Below are 20,835 nucleotides of genomic sequence, written 5' to 3' on the forward strand. Positions count from 1 at the left end.
AACTAGTTTTTTGATGTCATTGTTCTTAAACCCCCTCATGTAATTCTATGCAATGTGTCAAATGTAGAACACATGCACACAATTTTGTGTTGTCTACCCACTATTACATCTTGAGTAGACACTTTTTATTGACTCGTGTCTGTTTGAAATCAAACATAGACCATCTTGTAGGGTGACATGCCTTTTTAAATTTTTGAGGAAGAAGAGTTATGCTTCCACTGTTTCACCCTCGACAACGTCAGAGACCATTGGAAGGATTTTATTCTTGTCATCTTGTGCAACTGCCACAAAGAGGGTCCCTTTGTACTTACTGTACAACCATATTCCATCGACTCAAACTGGGCTTGCAATATTGAAACTCATCGATACACGGTCTGAAACTCCAAAAAAGATGATGAAATTTCATGAAACCCTCTACTATTGACATTCTTGTGGTGGCATTGACTATGTTTCCTTCTCCACAACCATATCAGGAAGAAATTGTTGCATAGCTTGCAACAATCTCGATAAATCATGGAATTATCTTTCCTAGTTGCCGTAGATGTTTTCAAGGGCCTTTTGCTTTGCTAGTCATGCTTTCTGGTATGTGGTAGTGTATCATTCAGTGCTTTTGACGTGTGCTATCAAGGCTGGCACTGAAGTTGATGGATCATTTTCGTGTGGATGCTTTTACTAATGAGCATATAAGACACCTTTTCATGATATTGTAAGATTGTTGTATTTGAACATGTATGGGATTCACAAAACTTTCTTATTTCCACTTCTTACTTGCAAAAATGTATATTGCCCTGCACCTCCAAGCACAACCATTGTCATCACAAATAACAATTAGCTTTGTTGAGTTTGATAGTTGTGTCTTGTAGTTAGATCCTTTGCTCACATGATACTGATACAAAGCATGTTGTACTTCTTTTTTGTTTGAAAATGAATCCCTTAAAAAAGACTCCCCACCGGATGTTGGACTTCTTCGCGATCCAACATATGACCGTATTCTAAATCTTCAAAATTAGATTCAAGGTCAACATTATGCATGTATGGTGGCATGTAGTATAGCAGTATGATTGTTATTGGAGAAACAAGCTCAACTTCTTCATCATTAATTTTCTAGGGTTGATTGCATAGAACTTCGTCTTTGTCCTTACTAAAAGGACTGAGTTCTTCATTAGGTAAGCCAAAATCTGTTGTAAACTCAAGCTCAATTGGTTGGGTTGATGAGGTAGGTTCTATTACAGGGGTACTCCAGTATGGGTGAGGTTGATCCTCAATAACACTAAATGTTTGTGAGTCTAACAAATTGGTGGGAAATGGTGCGGAAAGAAGATGTGTTTAGTTCAAATAAATTTTGTTGTGGTTGGGTTAAATAGAATGTATCTTGGGTTGCATCGGATGGATCCTTTGGTGGATTTTTCTTTTCAAGGCTTCAAGTATGAGACCTTGCTTTGTTTGGAAGAACGACGAGCAGGGACATTGAAATGGATCCTTTGGTGGAAGGTGAATATGACTTCTATATATAAGGGTCAAGGTTTAAGGTTTATGAGCTAGGGTTAGGGTTTGAAGCATTGGATTCCCTAGCGTAAAACAAAAATATCTGTGACGCATTAGCGTAAAACAAAAGTGTCTCTGACGCACTAACATAAAGCATTGGATTCCTTAACCCAGGATTAGGGTTAGGGCCATGGTTTAGTTATTATATTAGGGTTAGGGTTTATAGTGCAGGCTTAAGGTCTGGGGTCTAGAATTAGGATTTATGACATAGGGTTAGGGTTAGGATTTGAAGCATTGGATTCCCTGACGTAAAGCAAAAGTGTCTCTGACATATCGGCGTAAAACAAAAGTGTCTTTAACGCATCGATGTAAAACATTGGATTCCCATACCTAGGTTTAGGGTTAGGGGTCATGATTCAATTATTATATTAGGGTTAGGTTTATGGTGAAGGCTTAGGGTATGGGGTCTAGAATGAAGGTTAGGGTTAAGGGCCAAACTTAGTAAAATTGGTACATAATTAGGGTTTAGGTTAAGTTTCATTGTTTAGCATATTCATGTATTAAATTGCATAACAAGAAAAAATCACTTTTATCTTAAAAAAAAATCCATGAGGGCAACTTTTGACACCTAAATTGTTATGTGTATCAATTATTTTGGTTAAAATAATGGTTTGTTCCCATAATTTTCTTGTCAATGAAGCCAATAAGACAACTTTTGGGTCTTGATTCAGCCCTAAAACGCATTAACAAAATGACCAAAAACAAGAAAAAATCACTAGAACTTCAAGATTTCATTCCTTGAGGACTAATTTTGGCACTTAGATTGTTATGTGTATCGTTTATCTTGGTTAAAATAATATTTTATTCTCATAGTTTTCATGTCAATGAATCAAATAAGTTAACTTTCGGGTCTTGATTTGGTCCTAAAAAACATTAATGAAGTGACCTAAAACAAGAAAAAAATCACTAAAACTTCAAGATTTCATTCCATACTTCAAACTTTTGGCTTTAAAACACACATGACAAGCACTCAGTAATACAACAATGAACAACACACATGACGACTATAAATCATTAAATAATAAAATAACAATTGTTAACCGTTTGACAAGTGTACCAAATGTCCAAGTAGTAAAAACTCGGAAGTTCGGGTGTCGATTTCCACAAGGACTTTGTTTTGTACTTGTGTTGTATAATTTTCAGTTTATAAGAGAGGAGATAAAATGAGGTAAAGGATAAGTAGCAAGAATAGTAAAAATAACAGATATTAGTAGACAAAGAAATTAATAGGAAACAAAAGAATTAGTAGGAAATTCAATAAAATGAAAATGTTAGGACCTATCATGCCTTGTTTGCCTAAGATGTATTGTTTTTTATTTTTCTTTATCAATCACGTGAATTTATCCTACCCACATCTATTAGACTACTTGCCCCTAATGTCTCACGATGACAAGTCTATTTTACCTATCTATCTTCCAAATGTCTTTGCAAAGATTCAACAGATAAAATGCATGAAGTTCTAATTCTAGATATTTGCTTTAATGCATGGGCATAATGCAATAACTCTATGTCTAGCAATGATTTTATTAAGATACCCCTTCCTTTTAGTTCTATTAGAAATTACCCTCTATCGAGCGACTAATTCCTAAACCGGATGCATACAAGACCTTCCTTGTATTTCTATTAAGGATTATCCTCTGTCGAGCACCTAACCCCCAAAATAATGCAAGGATGAGTGATGCAAGAAATTAAAAGTAAGAAAGGATAATAAGATAGAAAACACTTGTTGCATTGATAAATATGAAGTATATAATACATCTATTGGCTTTTTAGGCCTGCCAGACCCTAACTAAGGGTTTAGCCTCTCATAGCCATAAGGGTCCTTACACTGAAAAAGGGATATAAGAATTGGTGGAGGAGAAGGGATGGAAGAAGGGAATAGAAAATGATGAAAGAGAAGAAAGAATTCCCTAAGGGAGAGTTCTCAGGTTTTGGGTGTGTATTAGAGTGCTCTGAAACTCGGTGTCTTTTCTCCTTGGCTTGACTCTCTTTTTATAAATGTTGGAGTGGACTTGGGCCTGCGTGCTCTCACTTAGCACGTTCTGCTCGCTTAGCACGAGTGCTTGAATTTGCGCTTAGCGCGCCTCTCCTTCACTTAGCTCAAGTGCTTGTCTTCGTGCTAAGCGCGCCTTGCGCACTGAGCGCGCTATGGGCTGGGCCTTATTCAATTTTCTGCTTATTTCCTTCAACTTTTAGGCTTTTAATCCCTCCTTTTCATATCTGCAAGTCATGAATAGGAACAACATAAGTTCTTAACAATTTAAGCATGAATAACTGCTAAATAATCATTTTTAAGGATATTTTCATTATCACAAAAAACTTATATTTAGCAGTTATCAACAATCAAATAAATTAGGGGTGGTTTCTTCAAAACTCGATTCAAGGTTCATTGATTCATTGAGGTATTCATCCAAACCCTCCAAATTCAAAGAGCTTGCAGAAATTGATGGTGGTTGTGCCCATGTTTGTGTGGGTGTGTTACGGTGGTAAGATATAACTCAAGGCATATAAGGTTGGATTGTTTCTTCAATATTAAAAACATAGTAATTATGTTTTCATCATCTTGCAGTATGCTGCCCTGTACTGAAAACAATCACTAACAAATGGTACATGACATTGAAAATATATATCCACGACCACTTTATCATTTGGTAGACTAATCTTGTTTCCAATAGCTTGTTTCAATTCATCAAGTGACATTCTATTGTCAAGTTCAATGATCTTTGATGAACCGCTTATAAACATTGAACCATGTTTAGTTGTTGTGATGACACCATTGTAATACACAATTGTAGTGACTGATGATGAAGTCATGGTTTAGGGTTTAGGATTTAGGGTAGTAGTAAGGTTTCTGATTGAGGTGATGTATTAGACTGCCTCAGTGCAGATTATATTTATAATGTTTAATAACTTATCACATGCACTTCAAAAGAACGACCAAGATCTCATTGACAAAATCATCGGCCTAGATAATACTGATTGGAGCAACGCACGTTGAACGACCAATATCACACAAAATAAATTGTGTTACTATTAAATTTTTTCTATAAATACAATGGATGTATTGCCATCATATACACTTACAGACTCACTTTCTCTTGTTCTTATATATCCCTTTTTAACTTCTTCTTGATGTTAGTACCAAAGCCTAAACCATAAACTTTAGAACTGCTCCTCTTCTTTGGAAACGACACTTTCATAGATCCGGAGAAGTATGCAATATATTTTTTATAATTGAATGTTAATTATGTTATGATTTAAAAATATTCATGTTGCTATTATTTTGATTTCTATAGGTAACAAATGATGTAATCCGATCATACACTCAAGCTATGCCTTCTCTAGATCACATAATTGAATCTTTGTTGGTTCAAGTTGAGTTTTCATATGTTGCAAAGCTTGAACAGATTAAAGTCAACAACACTGACTGCTTTGGTTGAAAGGTGGAGACCTGAGTCACACATATTTCATCTTCTAGTTGGTGAATGCATAGTCACTTTGGAAGATGTTGCTCTTCACCTGAGTTTATGCGTTGATGGAAAACCAATTAATGACCTAACATATTATGATTGGGAACAAATGTGTGCAAAATATATACGTGTTGTTCCCCCAAAGAATGCACTAGTGGGATCAACACTAAAACTAAAATGGTTAAAAGAAAACATGCTGACTCTCCCAGCAAAATCCACGCAACAATAATTAGCACCCCATTGTAGGCATACATTTTAGGACCAATTAGACAAGTCAGGAAACAAAGTTCACCTGATGTATCTACCTCTGTTAGCAAATCTTGAACAGGCAGGATGGTACAATTGAGATTTGACATGTTTAGCACATTTGTACAGAGAAATGTTTATGACAATTTATCCATCATCAAAAAAATGGGAGGATGTATAGTGTTGTTGCAGTCTCGGGCATGGTATCGCATGTCATTCATTCAACCAAGGGTCAAGCGTCAACCGTTATATCCATTTGCAACTAGGTAAACAAAAATTTATCACTTAAACAAAAACCATTTTTGGTAATGTATTTGACACTAACATATTACATTTCACTAAATGGAGTGACAAAGGGCTATAATTTTTTGGAATCCAACACGATGATGTTATATGCTACAAATCAAGATTTGATAACATGCATAACGATGAGGTTGAATCATTATTTTTGTTTTATTTATTCAAACATCAATTACGTTATTTTATAAATTATTGATGCAGACTATTTTTTCAGTTCCATTGAATGCCTTACATAAGGTTTGAGTCATTTCTGCCAAAACATGCATACAAGGATTCCAAAAATATGAAGTGCTTGTGTCACTTTAATTTGTTTCCTAGTGGTAGTATGGCAGAAAACGAACAGGGTCATGCTCCAATTTGGAATTTTTAAAGACATATCAAATCTATGACATAATTTTGACAAACTCTATCATATTGACATGAGAGAACACAATGACACAAATTGGGTAGAAGAGCATCAACAGTGGATTGCAATTTGGAAGGAAAGACACAAATATGTGTTAATCGACCAACCTATTTAAGGAGATCTTGAACATATGAGTTATTAGATGAATTGGTACTGAGCAAATTCAAAAGTTTTCCTAACATAGTTTGCAACTCATCCAAAATTTGCCACCACATCTCACTCAATTCCAAAGATGAAAACTGAACAACATCCTCCACCACAAAGCCACCAGCCATTGCTAGCATGCATGATGAAGGACTAAAACCACCTCCTCAATCATGTAAATTTATGCCACAACAACCTCATCATCAAGATTATGGGTATAATCTGCAGTTCTTCAGTGCTAGTGAAAAAGACTTTATGAGTAACCTCATAGGTACAAATCTTTGAACTTCGAAATTTGCTTATGCGTACATGCAAAGTATGTTCATACCTTTATTTTCATCCTTTCACCAAACGATTGTCACCAGTTCTTCAACCAATCAACCAAATATTAATGACTTCATCTGGGAAGAGGAACTTGCTGTTCTTGATGAACAACTTCAACCACAAGAACATGGACGAGTACGTCGACAACCGACAAGAAACAAACAACCTTCCAAATATGGAATTGGTGGATACATACGACATTAATTGCCCTTGTTAATTATGTCATACTATGATGATTGTCAGTTTTCCCTTGTTAATTTATTGAACACTGAACAATGCATTAATTGACTGGGCACTGCATTATTCTGAGATGAGTTGACTGGACATTGCTTTTTTTGAGATGATTTGAACCCCACATTACTTTTTCCTAGACAATTTGATCTCACATTGCTTGTTTCGAGACGATGTGACTGGACGATGCTTTTTACGAGATGATTTGATTGAACACCATTTTTTCTAATCGAACAAACCAACTGTAATTCATTAAACCATTTATATTGTCGGTGCAATCTCAACCATTAGTATGAGTCATAGGAGAATACTTTATCACCTAATATATATAGCAATAGGGATTAGATGCAACTAAACACCTTTGTTTGATATTCACCATATTGCTTAAAACGTGGAGAGTGTATCCACTCGTGTATTGCGATGGTGACATGATTCCTATTATTGATTGAAATGAAAATAAAATGAAAAAAAATAAAAAATGTTGTATGATTGAAATATGTTTTTCCATAGTGGATTTCCATTTTCTTTTCATTTCTATTTTTTAATTTTTTAATTTTTCTATAAAAAAATTAAAATTACTTTGAAGTTAATAAAATTTATATTTAACCCACAATTTATATTTATGGGGCTACTGTTCGCATCCTGGTACTACTTTTTGTGGATGTGAAATCTAACTGGCAAGTGTACCGGGTTGTCAAGTAAATAACTAAAACGGTGTGAACCAAGTATCGAGCTCAGGGAACTTGTTTTACTTGGCAAAGCATCATTCAATAAATAGGCATTTGCGTAAAGAATTGATTATCATGAAGTAAAAACAGAAGTAATTCTATTCTAAGTAAAAACAGTAATTGTGAGCAAGTGAGTGTGAAAATAGATATGTAAAAGCGTTGGGTCCTTCTACTAAGATACTTGATGCAATTAGGGTTTTTCTCTACTTGAAATTATTTTTGTGTTCTATGCTGAAAGCACAAATACCAAACACCGATGTCTCGCGAGTTTGGCCTAATTCAAATTAAACTTCATTCTCAGATGTCTCTTGTTGAACTCAGCCTAACCGAACAACATTACAATTACAGCATGATAAAAACTAAATTATTGCACTCCGTGTCCGACAGTTCAATAACCTAGCCCTGCCCTATCCAGTTCTAAGGATGCAGTACATTTTTCAATGCTAAAGCTCCTAACCTTACACACAAATGGGTGATCAACAAGCAAGCATGCATAACATAAGCATAGATAGAAACATTAAACACATAAAAACAACTTCAAATAGATAGTAATAATATTTACATCAAGTACTCAGCGGAATTTCCCAACAAAGGATTCTAGCCCTCCATTACAAAGCAATACCTTTCACAAATAGGAGAAGGGTTTCAGAGAAAATACTAGATTACAAAGTTGTGGGGATGTCTCCTCCACCTCTAGGAACCTAGGAATCACTCCTAAACCTAAAATCTACCTAAAAGTTAGGGCATTTTTCTTCCTTGCTAAGCTTTTCCTCTGTTCTTCGTTCAACACTAGGCTCATGTAGTCTATTCAGACCTCTCTCTTTCATTCTCTGCAATTCAGGCTTAAAAATGGCTTTTTGTCCGTGAAGGCGTGCTTAGCGCCATTTTCGCGCTTAGCGCGAGTAAGTGAAATTTGGCTTAGCGCCATTCTCGCGCTAAGCGCAAAAGAGAAAATCTTCTCGCTGAACGAGCTGATGTCGCGTTGAGCACGTGATGACATGGCAGATTCTCTTCAATATTCATCTCACTCGCTAAGCGACTGATGTCTCGCTTAGTGGTTGAGTCTCGCTAAGTGCACGGTCCAGGCTTAGCGAGACAACAACTTTTGCATCTTCAAATTTTTCTCCTTTTTACCTGAAATTGAAGTGAAATTTACATTAAATTCATATGGAAAACTTCTAATGAGCAAATATAAAAACTAAACAAGAAATATTTACAATCCTACCAAAAAGAACCATAAATTGGGAGAAATATATACATTTTTGAAAACTTTTCTATACAAATGTTAGTCGTAAAAGACTATTAACAGCTACACTAACATTCGATCGATAAAATATCATAAACATGAATAAAATAGGCCAAAAAGTTACCTCCATGAGTTATTTATCTAAGTTTTATTTTTTTTGTCTTCTTCAATCTAGATAAACTTGATTTCATCTGTTCTTTTAACAACATTTACTTTCAAATTATGTCACCTATTCTAAATATTTTATTTTTGGATTATTTTTTTTTAAAATACTATTTGATAAAAATGAATTACAAGTGTTTTCTTTAAAATAAATTAATTTAAAAGAAAATTTTGGAAAGAATTTTAAACAAAAAAATTAATATAAAATTAAATAACAACATATGCAGAATAAAATTTCATTTTTTATCAACTAATAAAAAACAAATATTTTTTTAAAAAAATAACAAAAAACATAAAAATAAAAACAATTAAGAAATCAGTTCATGCAAGACTGATTTCATAATTGGGTTTTAAAAAAAACAAAGAGACGTTTGGGATGAATTTCTAAACATCTACTAAAAAGAAATACAAGAACCGATTTCTTAATTGTGTAAAGAAAACAACATGTGAGAAATTAGTTTGGGAAATTAATTTCTCACCTATTAAATAATTTGTATGATACATATAAATAATTTCTCAGATGTATTATTTGGATAAATAATTCATTTATTTTTATTATTTAGGTAAAAAAGTCTTATATTGTTGTTCTAGAAAATTGTATTCTATAATATGTTTTCGTTGCATAAAACGTATTTGCATTTAACTATATTTTTAATGTACTAAATGGGACACTTATATCCTGAATTAGAGGCCAGAAACTTCCTCCAGAATGAAAGGTACGAAGTTAGAAGTTCTGAAATTTTTCATTGCCTTCCCTTTATTCATTACATATATTTTAGCAAGTGAATATGGAAAACGATAGTCATTAGTCCTAACGGTCTTGCCAGCACACAGGGGACAAGCCATAACCAAATGGATAGTGGGGGACAACCACTAGTAGGGATAGGCACTAACGAAAAATATCAACAATAATAAGATGGACAAGCACTACATGAGCACTACAGGGTAAATTCCTTAAATTCCTATACTATCCTTCTACTGATAACTGCTTAGTGAATGAACTCCTCCCATCCTGAGGGCCTTTTTGTAATTCTTCTTGGCCTTGAATTGTTTTAGGTGAAAATCTCCCTGTTGTAGAGTTCGTAAGACACAATCGAGATTGTCGAGGTGGGACTGGAGATCGTGACTGTAGACCAAGATATCATTGAAGAAAACCAATACAAATTTACGAATGTATTGGCGGAACAGGGCATTCATTGTAGCTTGAAATGTGGAAGGTGCATTACAGAGGTCGAAGGGCATAACGAAGTACTCGTAGTGACCCTGATGAGTATGAAAGGCTGTTTTAGGGACATCATGCTCTACCATGCGAATTTGGTGGAAACCTTGGGCTAAGTCCATCTTCGAAAACCAGGAGGAGTGGCCCAGATCGTCGAGAAGTTCATCAATGGTTGGGAGAGGAAAGCGATCCTTAATGGTTATTATATTCAGAGCACGGTAATTCACGCAGAACCTCCATGTGCCATCCTTCTTCTTTACTAACAATACAGGAGAAGAATAGGGACTGCGACTCGGGCGGATGAGCTGACGCTGGAGCATAACGTCCACTTGCCGTTCGATTTCTTGCTTCTAGTAGTAAGGGTACTGGTAGGAGCAGACATTGACGAGTTTCGAATTTGGTTCAAGGTGAATGGTATGGTTTGTAGGATGAGATGGTAGTAGAAGGGTAGGGGTTTGGAAAAGGTGGGAGTATTTGTCGAGGAGACAATGTAATAGTGGTGGAATAATGGGGTTACCGAAAGTAACTGGGTCTCTGTCCTAAAGTTGGATGTGGAATAGGGTCACAACTCGTTGTGTGGACATCATACGCTTAACCTGGCCATGAGTGATCCCGAATGGGCCTGGTGTGATGCTGCCTTGGATAATGATGGGTTGTCCGTGGTACATAAAACTCATTGTTAGGTGTGAATAGTCTGTGGTGATTGGGCCTAAGAGTTTGAGCCAAGCCACACCCAGAACTAAATCTGTGCCACCTAATGCCATGACGTATAAGTCTAGGTTAAATTCGTGGCCTTGAATCAAAACGGCAACATCGCGGCACACCTTGTCGCAAGCTATCTCGGTGCCATTGCCAACCATGACGGCTAGTCGGGGAATAGGTTGGTAGCAAGGTGAAGGAAATGAGCTAAGTGGTCGTGTACAAAGTTGTTTGTACTCCCATTGTCAACGAGGATGACAACCTCGTGACCCTTGATACTGCCAATGACACGCAATGTCATTGATACAGGGTGGCCAAACAAGGCGTGAAGGCTTAATTGAGCTGGGGGGGTGGTCTGTTGGGGTAGGGGAGGGTTGTGTTTCTTTAGGAGAAGCAGGAGGGTCGGAGTTCAAGAGCTCATCATCCTCGGAAGCAACGAAAAGGAAGAATTTGTCACGACAACGATGGTTCGGGCCATAACGCTCATCGCAATTGTAGCATAGGCCGCGCTCGCGGGTGAGGCCATCTCAGCCTGGGTAAGGCGTTTGTAAGTGGTTTTTGGTGGGGCTGTCAAAAGGGGAGGAAGGGGTGGTGAAGGAAGAAGGGTAACGGCGGAAATTGGTGGTGGTAGTGGAGGTGGGCGAGGACGAGAAGAGCGGCGAGCATCGTTAATTTTTATCCTCCTGAAGTCGGGCTAGAGCCACCGCCTGGACCAGGGACAAAGGCTGCAAGGCAAGCACCTCGCGACATATGTCCGATGAGAGACCTGAGATGAAACAACTAAGGAGGAAAGGGGTAGGGAGACCCACAATGCGATTCGCCAGAGCTTCGAATTCCGCAAGGTACGAGTTCACTGACCCTTGTTGTGATAATTTGAACAGGGTGACCAGGAGGGCAACTGACCGTTACGATACATCCACTGAAACCAACTCAGTGCAGCGCCGTCGAGGTAAAAGGAAGCAACCTGAAGACGCTCGTCCTTTGGAGTACGGTGATATTCAAAAAATTGATTGATCTTGAATATCCAGGTAGGAGCATTGGTGTCGTCGAATCGGGGAACATCGAGATTCATGCGAAGGGGAGAAGGTCTGGGTGAATGGGGGGGGGGGGGTTTCTAGGGTGTGAAGGCGAGAGACGATCTCGTCTAGCTTGGAGTGCAAGGAATTCTGGGTGGTGGTGAGGGTATTTTTGGTTTTAGGTAAGGAGGGTAACAACTTCTTCTAAGCGGGATAGGGTGTGGGAACGGGTGTTATCGGCCATGGGAGGGATCAATGAAAGCACCAATTGATGGATAAAGCTTTGTTCCTGAATTAGAGTCCAGAAACTTCCTCTAGAATGAAAGGTACGAAGCGAGAAGTTCTGAAATTTCTCATTGCCTTCCCTTTATTCATTACATATATTTATAGCAAGTGAATATGGAAAACGATAGTCATTAGTCCTAACGGTCTTGCCAGCACACAGGGGACAAGCCATAACCGAATGGATAGTGGGGGACAAGCACTAGCAGGGATAGGCGCTAACGGAAAATATCAGCAATAATAAGAGGGACAAGCACTACACGAGCACTACAAGGTAAATTCCTTAAATTCCTATACTATCCTTCTGTTGATAACTGCTTAGTGAATGAACTCCTCCCATCTTGAGGGCCTTTTTGTGATTCTTCTTGGCCTTGAATTGTTGCTATCACATTCTCAGCAATTAACAATACCGAGAATACCTAGAGTATTTTGGATATTCCGAGTGCTTATAGACTAGCTGCTCAATTGGATGGTAAGGAGAAAATTCCCATTTTTAGGCTGATTTGGAGGTGGAAAGGATATGAGAGAGGAAGGGTACTGTTGTGGAAAATTGCAAGAGGAGCTCTCCCAACGAATATTGCTTAATGGAACAAAAAAATCTCTACTGATTTCTTGTGTCCTATGTGCAAAAAGGAACCCGAGACAATCTTGCATTGCTTGAGAGTCTGTGAGAAGGCAAGGAGTATTTGGAAGGAAGTTGGGCCTGGTTTTACTAACGTTTTATTTTTTGCTGATTCTCTTGAAGATTGGCTCACTAAGAATATTAGTGTGTATCCATCACTTAATATTCTGAATGGCATAGGCGATTTGTAATCTTGTTGGACGTGATCCGACAAAGACAGAACAAGTTCATTTTCGAGAAGCTGGTCAACCTGGAGCACGATATGAAGCTTGATGACTCTCTGTCTGAAGTGGTTTTGGAAAATAACACTACAAGAGCCAACTTATGGTGGGTCCTTCCTCCTATGGGAACTGTACAGACTAAGATACTACTTAGGTAATTTCCTAGGAGCTTTTTGCTTGCAAACTGAGATACTACTAATTATCCAATCTAAATTATGGGGCATGCTTCATGGAATCAACTTGGCTAAGGAGAAATGGTATAGGAACCTGGAAATTCATTCACATGCAAATGATGCTATCCAAATGGTTAAAGGATTAGCCAACCCAAATCAGCATGAAAAGCTGATATTGGATGCGATTCAGGCCTCTATCATGCCTGCTATGACAGTTCAATTTTCACATGTTTATAGAGAGTGCAACAAGGTTGCAGACCTGTTAGCTAAGAAAGGTCTCTCCCTAGATGAGGGAATAGTTTATTTTTTAGATATACTTGGCTTTGTGGTATCTGCCTTTCATGCTGATATTGTTAGCCTTGGGTAACTTTTCCTTTGGTTTTGGGCGTTTGCCCCTTGTATGCAGCGAAAAAAAATATTCAACTTCAGTTTGCTTTTATTTTTAATTTTTTCCCTTGATATGTTACAGAGAAAAATGGTGATGGAAAAAAGTTTATACTATCATCCTGCCATAATCCTAATCCATTATATATGTTAAGTTTATTATAATGATTGGTCCATGCACATTAAATTTTAAAATAAAGGTTATGCTTGACAAATTATTTTAACTTACTTTTAGTGTTTTTTATTAGTTGAAAAATTTGTTTGAGTGTTCGATAAACAAGTTTTTTAAATAGTTTTTACCATTTTTTTAATAGCATTTTTTTAAATGCTACTTGAATTTGAAGTGGTGTTTTTAAAATGCTAATTTCTAATTTTTTATATATTTTTTTATCTTTAAAATATTTATTTAATTTTCTTATTACCTTTTCTAAATATGTCATTTAGACTACTTTATATTTTTCCGTCACTTTAATAATTAATTTTATCATATACTTATAATTTAATAAGTTAATTTAAAAATTTGTAATTACTAATTAACTTTTCAAGTTAATTTTATCGAGTGAAATTATATGTTATATTCATATTTATATCATGTAAAATAAGTACTTGCTTTGATCAGAATAAAAAAATAACTTCTTACTTTGATGATAAATTAAAAAAAAAGTGAAAAAGAGAAAAGTGAGAAAAAAGAAGAAAAAGAAAAATATTATGAACAAAATAATCAAGTAACACTTCATTTTTATTTGTTTTTTGGGCTTGCAAAACCATAAATAACAACTACTACTTGAGCCAGTGATTGCTTTGCTACTTCTTCCTTTATTCTCTCTTTCTCTTTCTCTCTCTTGCCCCTTCAAAGAGGCACTTCAATTTTCTCTTTTGGCAAAGACCAGCATCCTTAATTCTTCAAAATTCTTTTACTATGTAACACCCCCCACCCCAAAAAAAACCTCTGCTTTTTCTCTGTTCCTCTGCACCCATTTATTTTTTCCCCGGAATTTCGATTGTTAAGGTTGTTCCACATCGTGTTTCATTGCCACTCGACACTTTTCAGTCAAAATTCCATCTGGGGTTTTCGTGGATCCGACCCAGATCCTGTCTCTCTCTGATCCAACTATATTGTTAAGGTAAACCCTTTTCTTCTTACTGTAGTTGAATGAACAAGTCAAAGTTTCTCTCTTAATACTTCTTAATACTTATGGTGTTATGTTATTTTACATAATTTTATAAATTAGTTGGTTGGCATCAATTGACGAGGGAATTTTCAATTATTTATTTTTTAAATTTGGGGTATTTGTTTGTTTCTTGGTATAACTGTTAGGGTTGTTTTATTTATTTATGGTAGGAGAGGGAGGGGGTTACTTTGTTTGATTCCTGTTATTTTTTTAATGATATATTTGGGATTTAGGGGTAATTTTGAGTTTTTGGGGTGTGTGTGTTTCAGATTTGTCATAATAAGAAGCACCATGGATGTTGATAAGGAGTTTTTTGCTGAATCCTCTGGCTGCCTACAATTAGTGTTTTTTGTTCATAAATATAGCATAGATGATACTATCTTATGATGGCTAAGACAGAAGTGATGTTGAAGAGAGGTTATTGTTTCATTGGATGTTGTCTCTGTCAGGGATTCAGTTAGTGCACTTGCTTGGCTAACTTGCTAATTGAGGTTGCTGCTTTGTATGATTTGAAGAGTTTCAGTAAGGAGTGTGTTCTAACAAAAAATCTTTAGTTGAGCCAATTTTAAGCTATGATCAAGCAGATATTAAATAGGCTCCCTCGGAAGCCCTCCAAATCGGGGGAAAGTCGTGAAGGAGGGGCGATATTGACTCCCTCTTCAACTCCTTCGACAAGTGCAAGGAGCAGCGATGCAGCAGGCTACAGCCATGGAAATGCAACTGCTTCACCTCTTTCAGGCACTGCTGATTCTAATTTGGTTCCTGGATTAAATCATGGTGACAGGATTGTCCAAGCTATGAACTCAAAACTGAATCTGAATGGGAGTTTTCCAGTTACGGCCTATGAAGCCTTGCCAAGTTTTCGTGATGTTCCAAACTCAGAGAAGCAGAATTTGTTTATAAGAAAGCTGCAAATGTGCTGTGTTCTATTTGACTTCACTGACCCTACAAAGAACATCAAAGAAAAGGAAATTAAGCGACAAACACTAGTAGAACTTGTGGATTATGTTTCGACTGCTAATGGGAAGTTTACAGATGTTATGATGCAAGAAATTGTAAAAATGGTGTCTATAAATTTGTTCCGGACATTTATTTCTCCTCCCCGTGAGAATAAAGTTCTAGAAGCATTTGATGTGGATGAGGAGGAGCCTTCCATGGACCCTGCCTGGCCTTACTTGCAAATTGTGTATGAACTGCTTCTAAGGTTCGTTACGTCACCAGAGACTGATGCAAAGTTGGCAAAAAGGTATATTGATCATTCATTTGTTCTGAGACTGTTAGACCTTTTTGATTCAGAGGATCCCAGGGAGCGGGATTACTTGAAGACAGTTCTTCATCGTATTTATGGGAAATTTATGGTTCACCGACCATTCATCAGAAAAGCAATCAACAATATATTCTACCGCTTCATTTTTGAAACTGAGAAACACAGTGGGATTGCAGAACTCTTGGAAATTTTGGGAAGTATAATTAATGGATTTGCTTTGCCACTGAAAGAAGAGCACAAGCTATTTCTTGTGCGAGCTCTTATTCCTCTTCATAAACCAAAATGCATACCAATGTACCATCAGCAGTTATCTTACTGCATCTCACAGTTTGTGGAAAAAGATTGCAAGCTTGCGGATACTGTTATACGGGGACTATTAAAATACTGGCCCATTACAAATAGTTCTAAGGAGATTATGTTCATAGGGGAGCTAGAGGAAGTCCTGGAAGCAACTCAACCTGCAGAGTTCCAACGATGCATGGTACCCTTGTTCCGCCAAATAAGTCGTTGCTTGAGCAGTTCACATTTCCAGGTTTGGTAACTACAGTAATTTCCATCTGTTTCCACTTTCTCTTTGTTTTCTGTGATAATTTCTCAACCCTCAAAATGGATGAAATGATACCTATATTTGCTTCTTGGTTGGTGCCTGATTTTTGACACAGGGTGGTAGAAATTTGGTGAAGAAAACCACTTTCCATATTCAAATAATATCCTAGTGCATGTTTGGATGGGATTGTTTTTGGAGAAATAATTGTTTTTCTTTTCTTTTTTTGAAGCTTTATTGGAAAGTGGACAAAAATAAGTATTTGTTTCTTTAAATTAAGCAAAATCAAACACACCTATTTTTTTTTTTTTTTTCATGTTTAGACATGAAACATGAGCCTCACAAGACAAATTATAATGTCACCGAAGATAATTTAATATTTGGATTACTATCACTAGTACAAGGAGCAGTTACAAATACATTTCACAGTTTTTTTAAATGTGTTTATAATACATGTTCTCACCTTTAATTCATAATATGACCTTTGATTTTCACTTTTGTGAACTTTAATTTGGAAAATTGATATTGGTTAATGTGGCTTTCTTTTGCTGTTTCCAATATTTATGGTTTTCTCTTAGACTTTTTTGTTTTTGTTTTACTGACGGATTTTTAGGAGGGTAAATATGTTTTGGTCCCTCTATGATGTTCAAAGTTCGGTTTTAGTGCCTTAAGTTTTTTTGTCCGTTTCCCATCCTCTAATTTTGAAGTTTAACACTATTGGTCCGCAAAGTGCTTTAGATAATGCTTTATAGAGGGACGAAATGTGGTTTAGATAATGCTTGAGGGACCAAAAATGGTGCATTTCAAAATTAGAAGGGTGAAAAACAGATAAAAAAATTTAGAGGGACTAAAACCGAACTTGCCATGATGGGGGTTTTGGTAATCTGCTAGTGAATTGTTGTTTGTACTTGTGTTAATTTTTTGAGGGGAGATTGTTGGGAATCCATGTAGACTGCACTGGAAACTCAACTCAGTGAAAATGCAACTCGTGAAAATGTTGTGGTTTGGGCTACCGAAATGATGGAGCACATATTTCTCCATGAGTCCATGTTGGGATACTTGTTGAGAAAGGAGATTCTTCTATATTGCATTCACCAAAATAAAACATCCTAGATGTTAAGCAGTCAACTTAGGATGCATTTATTATATGGAGTAGTGGAAAGACAAGCGATGTTGTGCCTGTCTGCATTTTTTATCATTTGGTAAAATGAGAAGAATGAGAACAATTAATTTATAACATATCCCTACTTCATAAAGGAAAATAAAATTGGAAGAGGGATAAGCACCCAAGCACTTGGGGAACCCTCTTCTAAAAGCTATCTGTTAAGGGAGGAGAACCAACCACTTAATTACTCCACGAGCATCCCATTATCCCATACTACTCAATGTGGGGCTTAGGCATCCCGTAATACTCAAGTCCCTATCATAGCGCTTGCCCTGAGAGCTAATTGTACTTTACAATGCTTCACTAAGCCTTTTTTATCAGCCCATCTGTAGGTATAGCACTTTCTGAGACACTAGCAACCAACTCTGATACCAATTGAAAGCACCCAAGTACTTGGGGAACCCTCCCTTAAAAGCTAGCTATCAAGGGGGAGAACCAAGCCGCTTAAGTGCTCTACCAAGCATCCTATAATACTACTAAATGTGGGATTTCAAGCACCTCAAAATACCCATGTCTCACTATAATGAGTGTGCTTAAACTAATGCAAATAAAATTTAAAATTACTACCTTTCCCCCCTGTACATGTCTTCAGAGGAGAGTGGAAGGAGGTTGTCCCAATCAACATATCATGTCTGAGCAATGACTTGTGATTTTTAACTCATTTTATTATTGAAATTAGAAAAATGGGTACTGCTTGGGATCCTCTCCTTTGGTCTTGTGCTCCTTTTACTACATCATCTTAAAATAGTTTTGAAGATTTTAAGCAATTGTTGAGACAAAAAGTGGGAGTTTGCTTTATTAATAGGATAATAGAACTTCCCTAATTTTGGGGCTTTGACAAATGGACCCCTGAATGTTTTATTTTGGTTATCATACCACTCTTATATTTTAAATAATGTCTCCATAGCTAGTCTGTGTTCTTGCTGGATGGTCAAGTTTAACATATTGGTTTCTGAGCTGCCATACCCCAGTGTCCTTTTATTTCTTTTGGATTTTGTTTTTTTAAAAAATTATATACACTTGAAAATGCATGTTTATATTTATCTTGTTAAAGTACATGACTGGGCAGATTTGCAACTAGAATCTCAACTGTTGGAACATTCTAATGCCTTTTCTGTTCAAATTTTTGTTTGGATACTTGATAAACCATAAGTTATTTTCAAGAGTAAAACTATGATTTTTTTTAAGTTAAACATTTTTTGTACGCAAGTATGATGAATATTGAGACTTGAGAGTGGGAAACATCATTTGGTAACATGATATTTTTGGATGAAAAATTCTATGAAATTCGAAGAGTGGTGTGCCTTTTTGTAGATAACCTAAATGGTCTCTACAAAAAAAATAGATAACCTAAATGGTTGGGCGTATTAATTCTGCAAACCACAAAGATTGCACCAACTTAGATTTTGGATTTTCTTTCCTTGGTCAAGGGTACATAATTTAGTGAGTTTCTATTATTGTTTCCTTGTTATTAATGGTAAAAACAGTGGTATTAGGAGGCATTTGTTTCAAGATATATAATTACATCACCACGAATGATATTCTCAAGAATACTCTGATTAGGAATGTTATTTCTAGAGAAATTTAAAAACACTTGTTTAGAATTTGATGTTTTTGGGAATATTTTTCAAAGAGTGTGTATGCATGGAAATAGAAGTAGATAGTTAGGTTATAAAGAAACTTCAATATTCCTTTGGAAAAGTAACATACCCAACCCTCACTATGGGAAGAATATTATGGCTTGTACCAAACTTGAGAATGTCATTCCCAAATTTACTCTCCTACAAATAAATTGACAATCTTTGAAACAAACTCCCCCTTAGACATAAAATCAGAAGTAATCTTACTATTACACACTGTTGTGAATGTTTTTCCCAAAAACTAGGCAAAAGTATTCCCATTTATAGAGTTGGCTTTATTGTTCTTAGTAGGATTACTTAATAATGACACATATTACTGACATTGTGATGCATTATTCTGAATAGTGGATACTTTTACCATCACTTTATTCCTATGCTCTTTCATATGATCTGTTTGCTTCTTAATTTGTAGGTAGCTGAGAGGGCTTTGTTCTTATGGAATAATGATCACATTGAGACCTTAATCAAGCAGAACTACAAAATTATACTTCCCGTTGTCTTACCTGCTCTGGAGTATAACGCCCGAAACCACTGGAACCAGGCTGTCCAGAGCTTGACAATAAATGTCCGCAAGATATTCGCGGACACTGACCCTGAATTCTATGAAGAGTACATGATCAAAGTTCGGGAAAATGAAGCGCAAGAGAAGGATATGAAGTCAAAGCGTGAGGCCAGATGGAAGCGTTTGGAAGATATGGGAGGCATGAAAGCTACAACCAACGAAGCAGTTCTAGTTTCTCCCAGAACTGCTTCTCATACCCCTTCTGGCAAGGCAAGTAGAGCTCAGTTGGAGTGATAATTGATTTTTGGCATTGCAGAGTTGAAAAGCCATAACTTATGCTGCATTGCATTATGCTGCATAAGAATACAAGGGATGGTGATAATGTGTTGCTTTTTGTTGGTTCCATTGGCCACATGATAAAATTTCAAGGCCAAAAAATGTGGGGTACAAAATAGCCCCAATTTGGTTTTACAAGCATGGAATGGATGTATATATTGATTGCATGGACAAGAATGGTTGCCTCAAGCCACAGTTTATTTGGGAATTTTCCTTCTAAAGGTGACCTTTGCAGTTTGTTGTTGTGAAAAAATCTCAATGGCCTGAGTTCAACGGTTTATCTGCTTTCATACTTTAACTTTGATGGAAGCATGCTTCATTTTTTTGTTGCCAATGTTTAGTGTTAATCTTGGTTCCTTTGTGTAGGTGAGTTGGTTGTTTAAGGAAATTGGGCAATTAGAGCTTATCTTATATGAATTGCGGTGGACACTGTATTTTATATATGATATGATGAAAGCAAATTATTTTAGTGAATGTTTTGTCAATTTGTCACTGATAAAAATATTCAATGAATCTTTCTCTTCTCTCTTTTTTTTTCTTTTTTTTTCTTTTTGTCTTTTTAAATTCCAGATTGGCATGAAAAGTCTTTTGTTCATGTAGCTTATTTAGAAAATTGTCAAGCAAGTTCATGTTTGGTAAAATCTTTCTTTGAAAATCAAACATGCACTCGTTAAAAATTCATATTGCAAGGCATTCGTCATTTTGTCATCAACTTTTTTTTCACATTTTTTTTGAGACAAGCATGATTGTGACATATTCGGAACATTAACTTATTTTTTTTGTTCTAAATT

General features: G+C 36.2%; 1 protein-coding gene across 2 annotated transcripts; it reads left to right on the plus strand.

Annotated features, from left to right (window-relative positions):
- The first annotated feature begins 14,204 nt into the window (after positions 1 to 14,204).
- On the plus strand, positions 14,205 to 20,557 carry LOC114399365 (serine/threonine protein phosphatase 2A 57 kDa regulatory subunit B' theta isoform-like). Of its 2 annotated transcripts, none has more exons than XM_028361555.1 (3): positions 14,205 to 14,542; positions 14,860 to 16,389; positions 19,619 to 20,557. In XM_028361555.1, the coding sequence occupies exons 2-3, from the start codon at positions 15,163 to 15,165 to the stop codon at positions 20,000 to 20,002; spliced, it is 1,611 nt and encodes a 536-aa protein (XP_028217356.1). In that variant the 5' UTR covers positions 14,205 to 14,542; positions 14,860 to 15,162; the 3' UTR covers positions 20,003 to 20,557. The 2 variants fall into 2 exon arrangements, with proteins under 2 accessions (XP_028217356.1, XP_028217357.1); XM_028361556.1 differs by having other exon boundaries at positions 15,040 to 16,389.
- The last annotated feature ends 278 nt before the right edge of the window (positions 20,558 to 20,835 follow it).

This window comes from Glycine soja, chromosome 19 (assembly GCF_004193775.1).
Source record: "Glycine soja cultivar W05 chromosome 19, ASM419377v2, whole genome shotgun sequence".
NCBI classification, from domain to species: domain Eukaryota; kingdom Viridiplantae; phylum Streptophyta; class Magnoliopsida; order Fabales; family Fabaceae; genus Glycine; species Glycine soja.

Coding starts and splice junctions, on each gene's coding strand:
- LOC114399365 (XM_028361555.1), top strand. CDS start 15,163: ATGATCAAGCAGATATTAAATAGGCTCCCTCGGAAGCCCTCCAAATCG. Junction 16,390..19,618: donor TGAGCAGTTCACATTTCCAG/GTTTGGTAACTA, acceptor CTTAATTTGTAG/GTAGCTGAGAGGGCTTTGTT.